Below are 18,925 nucleotides of genomic sequence, written 5' to 3'. Positions count from 1 at the left end.
CTCCTTCAATACGGTTGAGAAGGAAGCGAGAGGATGTGAGGAATTTCAGAAAGACAATTTAAGATACAACCTAGCTAATACTTTCAGCAGGTAATCTGACCAGAGATATATAGTTTTTTTTCTTCTGATGAGTGATGTTGGGCTGATGTTGTTGAGTAAAAGTAGTCACCCCCACCGACTGACATTATGGTTCATGTCAATTCTGTGGACATTACAATATTAAGTGCTGTAGTTGATGAGTATACAATAATAAGATAAACATTTCTCGACTTGCACACATCTACATTATAAACATTAATAAAGCCACTAGTGTAGACCCACAATGCCTGCCAATATCCCACATTACACTATATTTCCAGAATTATTAAATATTTCACATATGGACACATTGGCTATTTTACCCTCCATTCGACTCTTAATGATAAAGGGGTACGGTATCACATTGAGACATCATTCGAAGAGATGTTCCTTCTTTATGCATGAGTAGGCCTATTGAAAGACAGTTATGACAAACAGCATGGCAGTGATCATTTTGTGAATGATACAACTAATAAATACATACTACATTACTGTATGTGACTGGCACATACAAACCAGTTACAATATATAACCAAAGGTATGTGGACACCTGCTCGTCGAACATCTCATTCCAAAATCATGGGCATTAATATGGAGTTGGTCTCCCCTTTGCTGCTATAACAGCCTCCACTCTCCTGGCGACGAGTTTACACCACTCCAGGCTCGGCCATGGAAACCCATTTCATGAAGCTACCGAACAGTTCTTGTGCTGACGTTGCTTCCAGAGGCAGTTTGGAACTCGGTAGTGAGTTTTGCAATTTTTACGTGCTTCAGTGGTCCAGTTCTGTGAGTTTGTGTAGCCTAGCACTTCGTGGTTGAGACGTTGTTGTGGTTGAGCCAGTTGACCGGGGAAGCTCCAGCAGGGCAGAAATTTCACAAACAGACTTTTTGGGAAGTTGGCATCCTATGACGGTGCCACGTTGAAAGTCACTGAGCTCTTCAGTAAGGCCATTCTACTTCCAATGTTTGTATGTGGAGATTGCATGGCTGTGTGCTCGATTTTATACACCTGTCAGCAACGGGTGTGGCTGAAGTAGCCGAATCTACTAATTTGAAGAGCTGTCCACATACTTTTGTATATATGGTGTATCTTGGGTTTTAGTTATTTAAAAGTTTGAGATTGTTCAGTACTCAATACCTTTATTTATTAGCTGTATAGTCAGGGAAAACCTTTTGTGAACAGTGGTTTTGGTGAACAGTAGTATTGTGGGGGAGTGGGACCATGTTTTTGGACAGTAAAAATTGGTGCAGTATTCTTGAATACAGCTGGAGGTATACTGTGTGCTAGCTAATAATATATCCATGATAATAAATACATGAACACTGCTTACAACAGTTTTAAAACAATGGCAAAAATTGATATTGAGATTATGAAGGGGGGGAAAAAGCACTCCTCTGCAATTACTTCTTAATGAGAGGGAACAGTCAAACAGTTCAGATTCCTCAGCAGAGCGGTGGTGCAACAAGGAACTATCATCTTAGTCCACTCTTCACCTCTGCTCCTTTTGAGTTTATTTGGTTTCTCTTCCAAACTGTTGGGATCTAGGGAGGAGAAAGAGGGTTTTTATAACAACACAAGTCATGGAAATCATCAGAACAATCTCAAGACAAAACACCGAGCAAGCATGATCAAGAAGTCAGCCACATATGCAGTACCCAGGGACTGGTTTGACAATTAGTGAGCTATACACGTTACACACTAGTATGCATCAGATGATACTCATTCCTATCCAAATAAATCATGAAATTAACAATTCAATTACCTGTGGTGGGACGGTAGGCTCCAAGTGTCGACCAAGGAACGAGAGCAGTCTCCTCCAGATTAGTCCACTACCCAGGAACATGAAGCCTGTCACCAGCCAGAACACCTTGGGGTCCTGGGGAAACAAACATGACACCATAGATATAACACTAGATAGAACAGAGATTTTTATCTCTATGGACCACACACTGAGCCAGTCATCCTTCACCTCAGGTTCATCTGCCATTCAGCCATATTACGTTGCTGCAGCTGGCTAGTTTACAATTAGCATGTGTTGCCAGGTTAACAAACTCAATGTTAAATTGTCTCATGTGTAATTTATAAGATTAAAGCTTTATCATCAACGCATATCATTGACCTCCTCAAACGTGGATTCCAAGTTCATCCCGAAGGCGACGCCCATCAGGCCAAATAGGGAGAGTGAGAAGGTCCCCATGGTAAGCTGCAGGTTCAGACGCATCATCACGTTCCGGTGACTGGGTGTGCCATGGCCCATGGGGACAGAGGGAAATGGATGGTGACAAACCAGGCCTGACTAACAGAGCTGTTCAAGCCAATTAACAGGAGAAAATGAAAACACCATGTTCGCAGTTGGAAAAATAGGCTAGTTCCCCTGATAGCATGAAATGCAGCTAAGAACAGCAAATGACATCAGGACAAATTAAGTCTACCAAAAGCCAGTTAAATCAGCAGTACAGATAATTCTGCCAGCATATTTTGTATGGGCGCAGCATGATGATTACACTATACCAGAGATGCTTAACTGGCAGCCCCCCTTTTGTAGGCCTGCGGCTCAATTTTGGGGGGGAACTCAGTCGGGGTCTCAACTTACTGTTGAGAGTTACAATATTAGAATACACAAGGTGCAAATTCGCTATTTGGTTGTGCAATCAGCAGTTTCTCGTTATGTCAGTCACTCAATTAGCCCATACCAATCTACATTTTTTTAGCTGATAAGTTAGTCTAGTGGTCAGCTATCTACACAAAATTCCACTTAGGGCCCCCAAAAGACTAGGGCTGGCTCTGACTGCATGTGTGGGTATGGAGGTGGGTACGCAGACCCGCGAGTCACTGCAGCCCATTATGATGAATTCAGATTTTTTTGTGGCCCCCAGCCCCATCAAAGTTGCCCATTCCCTGCACTATACATAATCTGCATCCCAAATACCACTTTATTCCAAGGGTTCGCACATAAAAAATGTAAATAAATATTCCTAACAACAGGTTAAACACATTTTGGCCAAGGGATCCATGAAATACACTACGGGTCAAACGTTTTAGAACACCTACTCATTCAAGGGTTTTTCTTTATTTTTTACTATTTTCTACATTGTAGAACAATAGTGAAGACATCAAAACTATGAAATAACACATATGGAATCATGTTGTAACCCAAAAAGTGTTAAACAAATCAAAATATATTTTATATTTGAGATTCTTCAAATAGCCACCCTTTGCCTTGATGACAGCTTTGCACACTCTTGACATTCTCTCAACCAGCTTCACTTGGAATGCTTTTCCAACAGTCTTGAAGGAGTTCCCACATATGCTGAGCACTTGTTGGCTGCTTTTCCTTCACTCTGCCATCCGACTCATCCCAAACCATCTCAATTTGGTTGAGGTCGGGGGATTGTGGAGGCCAGGTCATCTGATGCAGCACTCCATCACTCTCCTTCTTGGTAAAATAGCACTTACACAGCCTGGAGGTGTGTTGGGTCATTGTCCTGTTGAAAAACAAATCATAGTCCCACTAAGCCCAAACCAGATGGGCTGATGTATCGCTGCAGAATGCTGTGGTAGCCATGCTGGTTAAGTGTGCCTTAAATTCTAAATACATCACAGACAGTGTCACCAGCAAAGCACCCCCACACCATAACACCTCCTCCTCCATGCTTTACGGTGGGAAATACACATGCGGAGATCATCCGTTCACCCACACCGCGTCTCACAAAGACACGGTGGTTGGAACCAAAAATCTCAAATTTGGACTCCAGACCATAGGACAACATTTCCACTGGTCTAATGTCCATTGCTTGTGTTTCTTGGCCCAAGCAAGTCTCTTCTTATTATTGGTGTTCTTTAGTAGTGGTTTCTTTGCAGCAATTCGACCATGAAGGCCTGATTCACAGTCTCCTCTGAACAGTTGATGTTGAGATGTGTCTGTTACTCGAACTCTGTGAAGCATTTATTTGGGCTGCAATTTCTGAGGCTGGTAACTTATGAACTTATCCTCTGCAGCAGAGGTAACTCTGGGTCTTCCTTCCTGTGGTGGTCCTCATGAGAGCCAGTTTCATCATAGCGCTTGATGGTTTTTGCGACTGCACTTGAAGAAACGTTAAAAGTTCTTGAAAATGTTCCGTATTGACTGACCTTCATGTCTTAAAGTAATGATGGACTGTCTTTTCTCTTTGCTTATTTGAGCTGTTCTTGCCATAATATGGACTTGGTCTTTTACCAAATAGGGCTATCTTCTGTCACAACACAACTGATTGGCTCAAACGCATTAAGAAGGAAAGAAATTCCACAAATTAACTTTTAAGAAGGCACACCTGTTAATTGAAATGCATTCCAGGTGACTACCTCATGAAGCTGGTTGAGAGAATGCCAAGAGTGTTCAAAGCTGTCATCAAGGCAAAGGGTGGCTATTTGAAGAATCTCAAATATAAAATATATTTTGATTTGTTTAACACTTTTTTGGTTACTACATGATTCCATGTGTTATTTCATAGTTTTGATGTCTTCACTATTATTCTACAATGTAGAAAATAGTAAAAAGAAAGAAAACCCTTGAATGAGTAGGTGTTCTAAAACCTTTGACCGATAGTGTAAGTTTAGTGTGTAATACAATAAAATGTAATATTAATCTACAATTTATGTTCTTAACCCTGGGCAACATGGGCCTGGGAGGCTCACAGGGATATTGGTGTTCACAGTACTCCACCAATTATACATTTGGAGCTCAATATGTCTTGTTTTCCCCAAATGCACTAATTGAAGCTTTAAAACGTCAACGTTTTCTCTCTGCCTCGTGGAAAAACGTATACAATTGCAGGACATTAGTGTTAAAGCTGCAACAACAAAAAATCTCTGCCCTGTGACAAAATGTGCAGAATTACAGGAAATTAGCTTGAAAACTGCTAAATGTTCTTTCCGATGCCTATAGACAGGGCTTTAAAATGTTCCTTCCCAGGGCCTGAGACTTCGTTCGTCCGGCCATGCGCTGCCAATGTCAAAGTAAAACTTTTTGTATGCTATTTTTATCTCACTCTAGTTGTTTTCTGATTATGAGGGGGTCCCTGATGAATTTGCTATCACAAAAGGGGTCCTCGGCCCTATTCCCTACATAATGGACTACTTTTGAGACCTATGGGCCCTGGTCAAAAGTACTGCACTATATAGGGAATAGGGTGCGATTTGGGACGCAGTCCGGGTTCAGTCATCAATACCTGTCCAGGTTGATGAAGATAACACTCTCGGAGTCGTCTATCAGGCCCTTGAGCTCCCTGGTCGTGTTGCCCAGCTCCTCAGCCTGCATGAAGTAGTTCTCCAGGAGAAGCTCCATCTCCTCAGCATGATCAATGCCCAGACTGCTCTCCTCACTGCCTCCAGAGACACGCACAACAACAAGAGAGACCAATAAAGACTTCATCCAACAACTCTTAAGAAAAAAAAAAGAAGACTTTATTAATCCATACGAGAGAGAAATGTGTCTTCTGCTGTACCAACCCCTCAGATACACACACACACATTAGGTTGTAGAGGCTGGACCAGAGGCCAGCCACAGTGCAGCGCCCAATGAGCAGTTCAGAGGGTTTAGCTAAAGGTTGGCCCCTGACAGAAACCCTCCCGTTGTCAGCTCACTCCAGACATAATGAAAAACGTGTACAATGAACACAAATAATCTCATTAAGTACCATGTGTCTACAAAATATGCATGTTGAAATTTCACCTACAACACACGTGGATCCGTCCACTTGGTGACACAAAGCTCTTCGATCATCTCCTCTTCGTCTAGGATCTTCAACAGACTGTCCTTGAAGACCTTGATGTCTGTCTCCAGCTCTGACAGGCTGGGCAGAACACACAGGTAGGGTTGAACAATTCTGGTAACTTTCCCCAGAATTCCCAGAAATCCCGGTTGGAAGACTCCCAAATCGGGATGGAGAAAGTTAATGAGATTGACTACACAGAGCTAAACCAGCCACGCCTTCTAGTACAGGATGTCTAGATCCATACAACAGCCCTTGCCCAATTATGACCATAGGTGTCAATCTTTTCTACACCTACAATACATTTTAGTCATTTAGCAGATGCTCTACCCAGAGCAACTTACAGGAGCAATTAGGGTTAAGTGCCTTGCTCAAGGGAACATTGGCAGATTTTTCACCTAGTCGGCTCTGGGATTCGAACCAGCGACCTTTCAGTTACTGGCCCAACGCCCATAACAGAGGATCTGCCTTGATAAGATAAATCAAACGTTACACGCAAAAGCGGCAATGCTGGTTATCATGATGTGACTGTCAGTGCTTTTCCACTCACTTCTTGCGGTTCTGAAGAAGTATATGCAGTTTGCTGCGATCTGCAGAGAGTAGTTTAGGATCCACAAGAGACTCTAGAATGTCCAGGATGACAGGGTGAACCTCATTCAGCCGAGCCTGAAGGGTGTTTACCTTTACAAAAACAAAGACATATACATGCATAAACAAATACCAGCTGGACATGCTATCACATATTACATCATATACCCCAATCCATTTAGAATTGCCGGTTAATACTTTATTTGGATAGTCCCAAGTAGATGGTTTGTTGATGTTCAATAACTGTCAACAACATATCAACTAACTATCCACTAACCCTTATCCTGAGGTACTGACCTGTTGCACCCTGTACAACCACTGATCATTATTTGACTCTGCTGTTCATCAATCTGGCCTTAATGGCCATGTACTCTTATAATCTCCACCCGGCATAGCCAGAAGAGGACTGTCCACCCCTCAGAGCCTGGTTCCTCTCTAGGTTTCTTCCTAGGTTCCTGCCTTTCTTGGGAGTTTTTCCTAGCCACCGTGCCTCTACATCTGCATTGCTTGCTGTTTGGGGTTTTAGGCTAGGTCTCTGTACATCACTTTGTGGCATCTGCTGATGTAAAAAGGGCTTTATAAATAAATGTGATTGATCCGAACCCTAAACTCAACCATTACCCTGACCCTAGCAAGCAGTTGCTTATCAACAGATAGTTTGTTGATAGTATAACCATGTGTAGATCATCTACATGGAACAATCCAAATAAAGTGTGAACAATTGTTGTGATAAATGAATAGTAAATGAGTGATTGAGTAGCGTGTGTCTTACCCTATGCTGCAGAATAGCTTCAAGGGCTCTGAACTCAAATGGCAGTGAATGAGTGGCCATAGCTCCATGATCCCCGTTCAACTGTGGAGCCAACTCCAGGACCAGCCATCTCTCCAATCCCAGACCTCGGAAATCCAACACCAACAGGCTATTGGGGGTCACTACTGCCTTCAAGGCCTGAAGACACAAGAACAGATAGACTCGGTTCAGGTGCAAAAACAAGTCAAGGTCGGTCACCTGTCTTTTCTAGTGTGCAATTTTATACTTTATTTTTTCATTCTCTAAAAGTTAGAAGATAATTTGAGGCTAGCTGTCACGAAAGGTGACAAACGCAACAGTTTGGCTAACAGTACCTTCAGCATAACGATGTAACACGAAACAAAAACAGTACGTAGCTACCTCCATGCGAATGATGATGTTGTTGTTCCTAGCGTTGATGCTGGTGAGGTGTTGGAACCTGAGGTCTCTGGCCTGCAGACTCAGCTCTTGATACAGCTCCATCTTTTTCTTCTCTGAGATAGGAATCAGATCAGGGGTCAGAGGTCAGACTCAAAACATATAGGAAGGACAAATACCTTGTCAGTAACAACGTACAATAAACAATTGCATTTGATGTAGTGCTCGTGAGAACAGAAAACTAAAGAAAAACAAATAATGGGCAAGCTAATGAGGCCGTTAGATGTTCCAATACTTACCAAACGAGGTTACATTCCCATCTTTGTCAAATTTCATCTATGACAAAAAAGCACAGTGGTAGCTACAGCCAGTATCTTGCTGTATAGCTTCTAGGTACATTCCACAAGCTCCCTCAGGTGAACAATATAGACAGTCACAATTGAAATGACACATTGGTTTACTTTTCTTTCATTTTGCAGAAGCAACCTTTTTGTAGAATGTTGGCATTGTCAATGTTGATAAACATTTGAACAAAAGTGATCATATCCCATATATACTGCCGACAGACAAAACATTTTGGAGAGAATAACAATTTCAAATTGGATATGATTGACACAACCAAAACTTCCCACTTACCACAACAAAAGCAGGAGCCACACTGGAGAGGGACGCCTCAGTTACTCTATGGCGAATGAAATATGCTGCCAATTAAACAAAATAATAATCCATTAGCCAACAACAACATGTGTTGCAGCTAAGCCTAGCCACCTAGGGCTCCTTCAATCACAGACCATAACAGTAAAAATATAACAGTACCTACCAGACGGACTTGATTGCAACAGTGTTGCTTTCCCTCTCGTCACCGGCAGATGCTTGGAGAGTTGGCACTTTAAAGGTGATCTGGAACAACTCACTGTTCTGCAGGTCAAACAGCAGGTGAGGACCCTGAATTTAATTTCCAGAGATCTCCGAAGACCACCCATCGCGAACGACTTGAAACAAGCTTCCATTGCTTTGTTCACCACCACAGCATTTTAGCAAAGTGTCCTTAGTTATTTAGCTAGTCCAGCCAGCTGATCAGTTGCATTGCTGGTTATTCCAGTTGCATCCGGAACTGAATAACTAACATAGGCTAGGTAACGTTAGCTAGTGAATTGATCACCTGGCAACGTAGCACTGGACAAAGCCAGTGGTTTGTTCTGCAAAATCATGCAACCGTTGCGAGCACATTTATTTAACTAACGTTACCTAGTTAGCACGCAAACAAGGCGCTAGCTAGCAAGTTAGCTAACTGCTAACATGAGCTAACAAACTTTTATGCTGCTAGCAGGAGACTAGCTCGTGCTTCCCGAACGAACTTCTCAACCTGCCGTACAGTCGCAAAAAGAGCCAGATGTGAGTAAAATAGCAAATAATAGTAGGCTTACAGCTGGTATAGCTAAATCCAAGAAACGTGATTCCTCCTTCAGAAAGGGGTATCTAGCTCTGTGCAACTACAACCAGCAGGCATCGGGGTGTTTTGGCGTTACAGTCACACGTGCATGACCCTGAACTAAAGAAGTTGAATCCATTTCAACCAATGAAGTTCTTCAAAGAAAGAAAACCCTACTTGAGATTTCCGTAAATGTTCGCAGGCAAAGAAACAAAACATCCTACACATTTTCCAATTTATCCACGAAATTTCATTTCCCTATGATGAAGAGAAATTAAATTGAGGGCTGTGTTTTCACATTGTGGCTACCACCGTGGTCACCCAATCGTCACCCTGTATTTCACATGACGTAGAACGAGGAGGCGTTATCATGGCGTCTTCAGCATCAAGACCACCGAACCATCTGCGTATTCCAGAGCTGCCTCGATACAGTTCTGGGTTGCTGGAAGATGCCTTTGCGGCATGATGCGCCTGATTTGACAAATTGTATATTTTCTGATGATATCATTGACCATCGGTGACGCACCTTTATGGAACCATACCGTTCGCTTTAGCTGTCAATGTCCACCATTCGTTTTTGTCGTTTTTTAATTATTTGTACATTTCAGACCAGTATGTTCCCTTCGTGCTATTCAAAGCCGACGAGTTCAAAGGACCTATTCAAAAGGACTTCTCTGACAAAGATATTACTAGGAGTGTTCGTCGTGTATATGTTACACACCTGCTGGGTGATCTATGGCTTCGTGTACACCAAGCCTTGTGAGAGAGGTAAAGGAGACTGCATTTCTTCCTACCTTGCAGAAAGACCCCGTCTCCAGGTAATTAGTGGCCTTGGTCTTACACATACTGCAGTGAAACCCTAGATGTAGGGTAGGTTTTTAGTACAATTAATCATCTTTAGCTATTGTATTTGGTCAGATAATTCATGCATCACAATTTAATTAGTGACCATGGTGCACAAGAAGTGTCTTTCATGGCCCATAAAGATCAATTGAATTGAATCTATGAGAAGTCTCATTTATTTTAACAGCTCAGCATTTTCTCCAGTTTGAGGCCTGACGACAGTGAACTCAACCTCATCATCAAGATAGATGACTTTGACATACATTCTAATTTTGAAAGGTAGGCCGAAGTCCCATTTAAATCTGCAGTCATGTGGCTTGTAGCCCAAATGGCACCCTTTTCCCTATGGACCCTGGTCAAAAGTAGTGCACTATATAGACAATATGGTGTCATTTGGGACAGAAGCCGAAATCTCTCACCTGTCACCATTGCTTTTCTTGATTCAAGGGTGGTGAATGTATCCCTGCCATTGGCAACACGTAACAACGGGACTCTGCACACATTGGTTTATGTACACAAGTTTGGAGTGTCTCCCTTGCAGGATAACCGGCAGGTCCATCATGTTGCCCAGCTCAGCACCTACATGCTGTCCAAAGGAAATCTCAGCTCTGCTAAAGAGATCCTCAAAGTAAGACAACAAAACAATTCCTCTGTTTCAGTCTGGACTGTGAAAATATCAGCTTTAACTACTCTGTTTGGTTGACCCATTTGATTCTCTTTCATGGCTTGTCCTGGTCTTGCGTTTCTCAGAAACATGCTGTCACTGCTCCTCGAGTTGTAGACCGACCCATCTCTCACTGGAGGTCCCGTCTAACCCTAAACATGATGTCAGAGGACTTCACCTTCAACAGAGGGACCTTGCCAAGTGATGTCCGGCGCTACATGAGAGTGTAAGTCTCTCATATTAAATGTTTGTATTGTGTGAGTGTGTTTATTTGGGGAGTGGGTGTGCACTATTAGACCTAAACTTATAGCACAGCATCACTCACATTATGCAGAGCTAGCTACAGAGATGGTGAGAAATATTGATGTTTTGTATCTCAGATATTTTGTCCTGTGTTTTAGATTTCAGGATGAGAACAGGATGGTATATCTCCCACTTTTACACATTGATGAACTCAGCGTCAGGGTAAAGGATATGATGGTGAGATGTTACTCTTCTTGTAAAATATATTACAGTTATATATAAATACTAATTTCAAGAACATTAAAACATACCTCAAAAAGAGGACTTGGAGGATACTTGTTTTTACAATGTGTGTTTGTAGGAGATTAACGGCTCCACAACCAAACTACCTCTTACAATATCCTACGAAGGCCTATCACTGAGGCAATTCCGTTTCTGGATCCACATGCAGGATGTAATGTTTTCACTGAAACATTTTGGTTAGTTTATTACTTCAGTCCTGAACTTTAACCCTCCTTTTTAAACTACTGAGATACTGTACGTTTGTCAACTTCTTGTAAAAAACCTTTTTTGCTTCATTTATTACAGGGTTCACTGAGGTGAATATAGATGAAATCAAAGGTGTTCTTGTGGACAACAACTTATACCTGTTAGCATTGACTACCCTGGTGACTGCATTCCATGTAAGTGATTTTCTATTAGAATACATTAATTATATCACAAAGATCATGACACCCATCTACACTTCTTTTATTTGTCTAATTTTTCAGTTCATATTTGAATTCCTGGCCTTTAAAAATGACATAAGCTTTTGGAGGAAGAAGAAAAACATGGTGGGCATGTCTCGAAAAGCAGGTAAGAGTGAGGGAGGGGTAAAATACATCTTTATAATAATGCATGTCATGTTCTTATTTATGCATCTAAGTTTTCATGCCAATTTCCTAACTGAGTTAGGGAAAATGAGTTGTAAGGCTTGATTTGCGTTCCAAATGGAACCCTATTCCCTTTATAGTGCACTGCATAGGAAATAGGGTACCATTTGGGACAGATCTTTGGTCTTTGTGTGGATTTGGGTATCATTACCATACAGATAGTTATCCAAGCAGGGTCTCTGGATAATCCCACCATCCGCCCACAAACACTAATCTACTGATCTACTCCCATCTACCTCAGAACTAACCCAGCTCTATCTGTTTCTCTATGCTGTTCTGTTCCAGTGCTGTGGAGATGCTTTAGCACCATAGTGATTTTCCTGAAAATGCTGGAGGAACGAAGCAGCTTGCTAGTTCTCATTCCTGTTGGAATAGGAATCATAATTGAGGTATCTGCCACGAATCAGCAGTTTGGAAAGGATTTAGAATATCAATAAAAATAATCAATGCTTTTTGGTGCTTTTTGTCAAACGTAGCCGGGGATGGCAGAAGGTTCAGTGTTGCCTGCCTGCTGTTCTTAATGTATAGTAGTAGTTTATATTGTACATGGCAGAACTTTATAAGACAACCCACTGGTTAGTGAGGTTTGAGACATGAATGTCTTACCAGAGCTCATTAATTCCTTCTTCTCCCCCTATAGGTATGGAAGGTCAAAAAGGTTTCCAAAATACAGCTACAGTGGAGAACGTCTAGGTCTATAGTTCATGTAAGTATTTAAAAATGTATATAAATTGTTTATTCTTAATGGTTTATTCACGTTGCATTCATGGAGGGCCAATGAGTGTATGTTGGTTTTAATTAAGAATCTGTTATTGAAAAAATATATCGAATTAAATTGATCTTTTAGCGTAAAAAACAGTTGTGTAAACTCTGAATTATTTCATTATTCTTTGAAACTGGTTGTCTTCAGGTTGGTAAATTTGATGAATCAGAGAGAAAGACTACACAACATGACACACAGGTAAGTGCAGAATTAGTTGTATGTTTGGTTCCTCTTAACACTAATACAATAAATCAAGCAGACAAGTATTTTCTAATGCAGCTCTCCCTTTTCTAGGCAATGAAATGCCTGTCTTATTTAGTGTACCCTCTGTCTATTAGTGGATCCATCTTCTCTCTGGTATACCTGAGGTATAAAAGGTAAGACAATTCTGGAATTTAATTGTATTTAAAATATAAATAAATAGGTTTGATGAGGACATTGATCATCAACGTATCTAATATTCACATGTATTTTGACAGCTACTATTCATGGTTAATCAACAGCCTTGTCAGTGGTAAGTTTACACATACTCTATCAAGCCTCCTTGGGGGTTATGTTTTGAAAATAATATCAATTGATTACACAAATACAGTGGGGGAAAAAAGTATTTAGTCAGCCACCAATTGTGCAAGTTCTCCCACTTAAAAAGATGAGAGAGGCCTGTAATTTTCATCATAGGTACATGTCAACTATGACAGACAAATTGAGAAAAAGAAATCCAGAAAATCACATTGTAGGATTTTTAATGAATTTATTTGCAAATTATGGTGGAAAATAAGTATTTGGTCACCTACAAACAAGCAAGATTTCTGGCTCTCACAGACCTGTAACTTCTTCTTTAAGAGGCTCCTCTGTCCTCCACTCGTTACCTGTATTAATGGCACCTGTTTGAACTTGTTATCAGTATAAAAGACACCTGTCCACAACCTCAAACAGTCACACTCCAAACTCCACTATGGCCAAGACCAAAGAGCTGTCAAAGGACACCAGAAACAAAATTGTAGACCTGCACCAGGCTGGGAAGACTGAATCTGCAATAGGTAAGCAGCTTGGTTTGAAGAAATCAACTGTGGGAGCAATTATTAGGAAATGGAAGACATACAAGACCACTGATAATCTCCCTCGATCTGGGGCTCCACGCAAGATCTCACCCCGTGGGGTCAAAATGATCACAAGAACGGTGAGCAAAAATCCCAGAACCACACAGGGGGACCTAGTGAATGACCTACAGAGAGCTGGGACCAAAGTAACAAAGCCTACCATCAGTAACACACTACGCCGCCAGGGACTCAAATCCTGCAGTGCGAGACGCGTCCCCCTGCTTAAGCCAGTACATGTCCAGGCCCGTCTGGTTTTTAGCTAGAGTGCATTTGGATGATCCAGAAGAGGATTGGGAGAATGTCATATGGTCAGATGAAACCAAAATATAACTTTTTGGTAAAAACTCAACTCGTCATGTTTGGAGGACAAAGAATGCTGAGTTGCATCCAAAGAACACCATACCTACTGTGAAGCATGGGGGTGGAAACATCATGCTTTGGGGCTGTTTTTCTGCAAAGGGACCAGGACGACTGATCCGTGTAAAGGAAAGAATGAATGGGGCCATGTATCGTGAGATTTTGAGTGAAAACCTCCTTCCATCAGCAAGGGCATTGAAGATGAAACGTGGCTGGGTCTTTCAGCATGACAATGAACCCAAACACACCGCCCGGGCAACGAAGGAGTGGCTTCGTAAGAAGCGTTTCAAGGTCCTGGAGTGGCCTAGCCAGTCTCCAGATCTCAACCCCATAGAAAATCTTTGGAGGGAGTTGAAAGTCTGTGTTGCCCAGCGACAGCCCCAAAACATCACTGCTCTAGAGGAGATCTGCATGGAGGAATGGGCCAAAATACCAGCAACAGTGTGTGAAAACCTTGTGAAGACTTACAGAAAACGTTTGACCTGTGTCATTGCCAACAAAGGGTATATAACAAAGTATTGAGAAACTTTTGTTATTGACCAAATACTTATTTTCCACCATAATTTGCAAATAAATTCATAAAAAATCCTACAATGTGATTTTCTGGATTTTTTATTTTCTCATTTTGTCTGTCATAGTTGACGTTGAAAATTACAGGCCTCTCTCTCATTTTTAAGTGGGAGAACTTGCACAATTGGTGGCTGACTAAATACTTTTTTTCCCCACTGTACAATATTTTATATAGATCTTTAACACTAGCCTGGTCAAGCAGACTGAACACCACTCACTATTTGTTTCACTGTGAAGTGAAACAGAATGTGAGCTATCGAGATATCAGGCTGGTTTCACAAGGCTACTTTTTCACAGCCAATATGTTTTTTTTATTAGCAGCTACAGATGTAGGATCTTAATTTGATCACTATTTTGTTGCTGAGAATTTTCCTACACCGTACGAAATGCAAATAAGCTTCATGATTTACATAAATTAACGAAAACCCTCACTAACAGACAGTTATATTAACATTATTGCACTTTTGATGTAGCCTACCTTTGGCCAGCTAATAGCCTAACCACCGATCAAGCAACATGGACTAAACGTTCAAATCCTGTTGCTGCAGGATTATTTTGCTGTGACAATATAGGTCAAATTAAGATCCTACATTTGTATTAGTGGGTAATATCAATATTTCCAACTGAAACTGGGCTTCCTCCTGCAGGGATTTATGCTTTTGGATTCCTCTCTATGGCTCCTCAGCTGTTCATTAACTTCAAGGTTTGTCCTACTTGAAATTTAGAGCATAATGGGCCCTGAGTAAAATGTTAGATTTTGACACAATTCTTCACATTTTCTTTCTTCTTTTTCTTCTTCTTCAGTTGAAGTCTGTGGGCCATTTGCAATGGAACGTATTGATGTATAAAGTGAGTAGCAACAGTAACCGTTTTATGGTATAATTCGTTGTTGTTGGAGCGATAAACAGCTGCTTACCTAAAGTCAATCTAGTTGATAAAGAAATGTGTGATTGAGATATGACTAAAATGTCACACCCTCAGTTAAACTAATTATTACACCCTGAAACTGTGTGAAATGTGTTAGAGTGTGAGCGTAGGGCAAGTTAAGAGTATGACATTGTGTTACCATTTAGCAATGCGAGTAGGAGTTAGACCAGATAACAAAGGACAAGGAGAACTGTCTACAGACAACTGAGAAACCAAGATAAAGAGGCCTCCCAATTTAGGGAGGAGAGAAACTGTTAGGCTTGGAAGAGTGTGTGTGTGACCTGATGGTCAGGAGAGCAGTTTTCCAGTGGAAACAGCCCGCCTAAAGAGGGGTGGGATTTATCCTCTGACGTGTGCATATAAAAATATTGTACGACCATTTTGTTTTAGAACGTTCTCATGAATAAAGCCTGATGATTGTATGCTGGGCTGCTTGGTCTGATTATTAGAGATTTACAACCTCTGGAATACAGACTGAGTAATAACTTCATTTTTGAAACATTGGGATAGAAATTGTCTTAACACTAGTGTCATCAAGTTGTCGGTTCTTCTTCACATTGACACTGTGGACGCATCCCAAATGGCCCTCTATTCCATAGTGCACCCTGTGGACCATGGTCAAAAGTAGTGCACTATGTAGGGAATAGGGTGTCGTTGGGGTTTCATTCAGAGTTAGAATAAAACACTTGTGCCTTTCTTCTCTTCAGGCAGTCAATACATTGGTCAACGATGCCTTCGCCTGTGTCTTCAGCACACACCCATCCCACCAGCTGGGCTGCTTCAGGGATGAGGTTCTGTTTCTCGTCTACCTTTACCAGAGGAGGTGGGTGGGACATGGTGGCGGCAGGTAGCCTAGCGGTTAAGAGCGTTGGGCCAGTAACCGAAAGGTCACTGGTTTGAATCCCCGAGCCGACTAGGTGAAACATCTGTCGATGTGCCCTTGAGCAAGGCACTTAATCCTAATTGGTCATGTAAATTGCTCTGGATAAGATTATCTGCTAAATGACTAAAATGTTTATTTATTTAGTCCGGGTAGCCATGATTAGCTGTTCAGGAGTCTTATGGCTTGGGGGTAGAAGCTGTTAAGAAGCCTTTTGGACCTAGACTTGGCGCTCAGGTACCGCTTGCCGTGCGGTAGCAGAGAGAACAGTTTATGACTAGGGTGGCTGGAGTCTTTGACTATGTGATCTCATTCATTTACTTATCTATCTGCCCCCCACCCACTCTAGGCTTTACTCTACAAACAAGACCAGATGTCGTGAGTATGGATCATGCCACCACAACCACAGGAAACTCAAAGCCCAATGATGACTGAGGTTAACACCAGAAAACAGAGTTGAATGAAGGAAACATACCTGCACATGGTGGGGTTGTAAACAGCATGGGAGAATCTCTGAGGGTGCAGCGGGTTTATTATAAGCCTTTAGGAAAGTTTATCATTAGTTTTGTAAGTAGAGAATACAGCTTATTTTCTGTCAACCCTGTGTTGTTCATCATTAACCACTGATATTTCCATGTGTTATGTCTGACCTTATGTAGCCTACTGAAGCATGAACCTTGGGTTATTTTTAGTGATACATATTGATTACTGCATTGTTGGGTTTGGAGCTTGCAAGAAAGGCATTTCACTGTACTTGTGGACATGACATTAAAATTTGAAACAGGAAGCTACCCCTCGCCCTGCCTGCACTGCTCCATAATACCAGATATAACCAGTATGTAGCCTACTGAAGCATAAAACTACCCCTTGCCCTGCCTGCACTGCTCCATAATACCAGATATAACCAGTATGTAGCCTACTGAAGCATAAAACTACCCCTTGCCCTGCCTGCACTGCTCCATAATACCAGATATAACCAGTATGTAGCCTACGAACAGGAAGCTACCCCTCGCCCTGCCTGCACTACTCCATATTGTCCACAAGGAGGCGGTGTTGTCAGCTCCTTGCTGTACGGTTTTCTGCTTGTTCTTTCAGTCTTCTACTTTCTGTTTGAGAATAGTACATGGACAGATGGGTGCTAAAAGGGGGAAATAGAAACATGTACAAAATATGGAGTAACATGAAGTACAGTGAACTCTGTAGCTCAGCTGGTAGAGCACGGCGCTTGTAACGCCAAGGTAGTGGGTTCGATCCCCGGGACCACCCATACAAAAAAAAAAAAAAAAAAAATGTATGCACGCATGACTGTAAGTCGCTTTGGATAAAAAGCGTCTGCTAAATAGCATATTATTATTATATTATAACTCCTGATAAATTCAATGGCTTTGGACTGTAATATGTGAGAGCTAACTGGAACATGCACATATCCTGTATGTATCCATGATGTATTTGAAATGGGACTATTGAGCTACAATGCACTAATGGAGTTTTTGCACTTCTACAATGCGCACTTATCAGGAATCAACTGTACTTTAAATCATGATACTGTAAGGTCTTTTAAAAATGAAGTAGAAAGGCTAGCGTGATGTTTTTGAATCACATTTGTCTACTAGGGTTTAGGGAATGCCTTTCCTCTTTGATTCAATTATGACAATTACATGATTTACCTGTATCTCTGTTGCATTGTCATGACTGAACATTAAAAGCCAGCTTGTTAACAAGCATGACCCTTGGCTGGAATCTGAAGTAACTTAAGATACCAGGATGGACTTCTGTTTCCAACAAAATGAAACCTTACGACAATATTTAATAATATTAATACATGTCTTCTATAGCGCTTTTCTGAAACGCAAAGATGATTATATTTTATTCTAGCAACAAGTTAAATTACTAGTCCTTACAGAGACAAACTTACAAACAAATTATATCTTGAGTTCAGTTGGCTTCAGTTGGAGTGGAGTGGAGTTTGTCTGATGGGTGTGATTCACAGTTCTTCATTTGCAATTTGTGTGTATGCTCAATTTCTACTGATAATAAAACAAGTAGCCCCACTGTTTCGTAATGACACAGAGTAGGCTGTGAATCATCTGTTATCATGACTGCTGTATATTCCACCTCAGTACAACAAACTGTACGAGGCTATAAACAAGCAGGAAACCTTGCAACCGGAGGCTGCTTTTCTTGTTGCCGGTGACTTCAATTCTGAGTCACTAAGATACGTGATGCCCAACTTCTACCAACACGTCTCCTTCGCCACTAGGGGCGATAAAGTCCTAGACCACTGTTACTCAACCCATACAGGGCCCTCCCTCGTCACCCCTTCAGCAAATCAGGTCACGACTCTATATTCCTGCTTCCTGTTTATAAACAGAAGCTCAAACAGGAAGTACCCATGACACGCTCCGTAGCGAAATGGTCCACCGAAGCAGAGGCTATGCTGCAGGACTGCTTTGCAAGCACTGACTGGAATATGTTCAGGGACTCCACCGATAGCATCTCTGAGCTAACCACCTCCGTCACTGGCTTCATCAGAAAATGCATCACCGACATTGTCCCCACAGTGAAGGTTCGCTGCTTTCCCAATGAAAAGCCCTGGACTAACACAGAGGTACCCGCTAAGCTAAACGAC

General features: G+C 41.6%; 2 protein-coding genes across 6 annotated transcripts; one reads left to right on the top strand and one right to left on the bottom strand.

Annotated features, from left to right (window-relative positions):
• Positions 1–1,095: 1,095 nt before the first annotated feature.
• On the bottom strand, positions 1,096–9,289 carry mrs2 (magnesium transporter MRS2). 2 transcript variants are annotated; one of them, XM_041852112.2, is made up of 11 exons: positions 8,406–9,289; positions 8,222–8,286; positions 7,885–7,921; positions 7,589–7,701; positions 7,190–7,366; positions 6,380–6,510; positions 5,794–5,910; positions 5,287–5,439; positions 2,199–2,316; positions 1,842–1,955; positions 1,096–1,620 (listed from the first exon to the last, which is right to left on the bottom strand). In XM_041852112.2, the coding sequence occupies exons 1-11, from the start codon at positions 8,593–8,595 to the stop codon at positions 1,552–1,554; spliced, it is 1,284 nt and encodes a 427-aa protein (XP_041708046.1). In that variant the 5' UTR covers positions 8,596–9,289; the 3' UTR covers positions 1,096–1,551. The 2 variants fall into 2 exon arrangements, with proteins under 2 accessions (XP_041708046.1, XP_045064534.1); XM_045208599.1 differs by having other exon boundaries at positions 8,222–8,267; positions 8,406–8,495.
• A 109-nt stretch (positions 9,290–9,398) lies between these two features.
• Positions 9,399–17,968, top strand: LOC121542647 (cleft lip and palate transmembrane protein 1-like protein). Of its 4 annotated transcripts, none has more exons than XM_041852109.2 (17): positions 9,399–9,835; positions 10,048–10,139; positions 10,308–10,488; positions 10,611–10,750; positions 10,926–11,004; positions 11,129–11,246; positions 11,356–11,450; positions 11,538–11,622; positions 11,985–12,088; positions 12,340–12,405; positions 12,610–12,660; positions 12,757–12,839; positions 12,942–12,976; positions 15,137–15,192; positions 15,294–15,338; positions 16,124–16,207; positions 16,646–17,968. In XM_041852109.2, exons 1-17 carry the CDS (start codon positions 9,578–9,580, stop codon positions 16,676–16,678), a joined length of 1,605 nt encoding a protein of 534 aa, XP_041708043.1. In that variant the 5' UTR covers positions 9,399–9,577; the 3' UTR covers positions 16,679–17,968. The 4 variants fall into 4 exon arrangements, with proteins under 4 accessions (XP_041708043.1, XP_041708042.1, XP_045064532.1 ...); XM_041852108.2 differs by having other exon boundaries at positions 9,406–9,835; positions 16,124–16,239; XM_045208597.1 differs by having other exon boundaries at positions 9,407–9,785; positions 16,124–16,239.
• Positions 17,969–18,925: the final 957 nt, after the last annotated feature.

Source organism: Coregonus clupeaformis, chromosome 28, assembly GCF_020615455.1.
Source record: "Coregonus clupeaformis isolate EN_2021a chromosome 28, ASM2061545v1, whole genome shotgun sequence".
Lineage (NCBI taxonomy): Eukaryota > Metazoa > Chordata > Actinopteri > Salmoniformes > Salmonidae > Coregonus > Coregonus clupeaformis.
Note: the sequence above shows the minus strand (reverse complement) of the source record. Positions and strands in the feature narration are given on the sequence as shown.

Bases quoted from the DNA above. Each gene is read 5' to 3' on its own strand.
- mrs2 (XM_041852112.2), bottom strand. From the start codon at position 8,595: ATGGAAGCTTGTTTCAAGTCGTTCGCGATGGGTGGTCTTCGGAGATCT. The intron at 7,922-8,221 runs GTAAGTGGGAAG...TTTTTGTCATAG, and splicing joins TGGCTCCTGCTTTTGTTGTG to ATGAAATTTGACAAAGATGG. The intron at 7,702-7,884 runs GTAAGTATTGGA...TTCCTATCTCAG, and splicing joins TGGGAATGTAACCTCGTTTG to AGAAGAAAAAGATGGAGCTG.
- LOC121542647 (XM_041852108.2), top strand. From the start codon at position 9,578: ATGTCCACCATTCGTTTTTGTCGTTTTTTAATTATTTGTACATTTCAG. The intron at 12,089-12,339 runs GTATCTGCCACG...CTCCCCCTATAG, and splicing joins GAATAGGAATCATAATTGAG to GTATGGAAGGTCAAAAAGGT. The intron at 15,339-16,123 runs GTGAGTAGCAAC...TCTTCTCTTCAG, and splicing joins GGAACGTATTGATGTATAAA to GCAGTCAATACATTGGTCAA.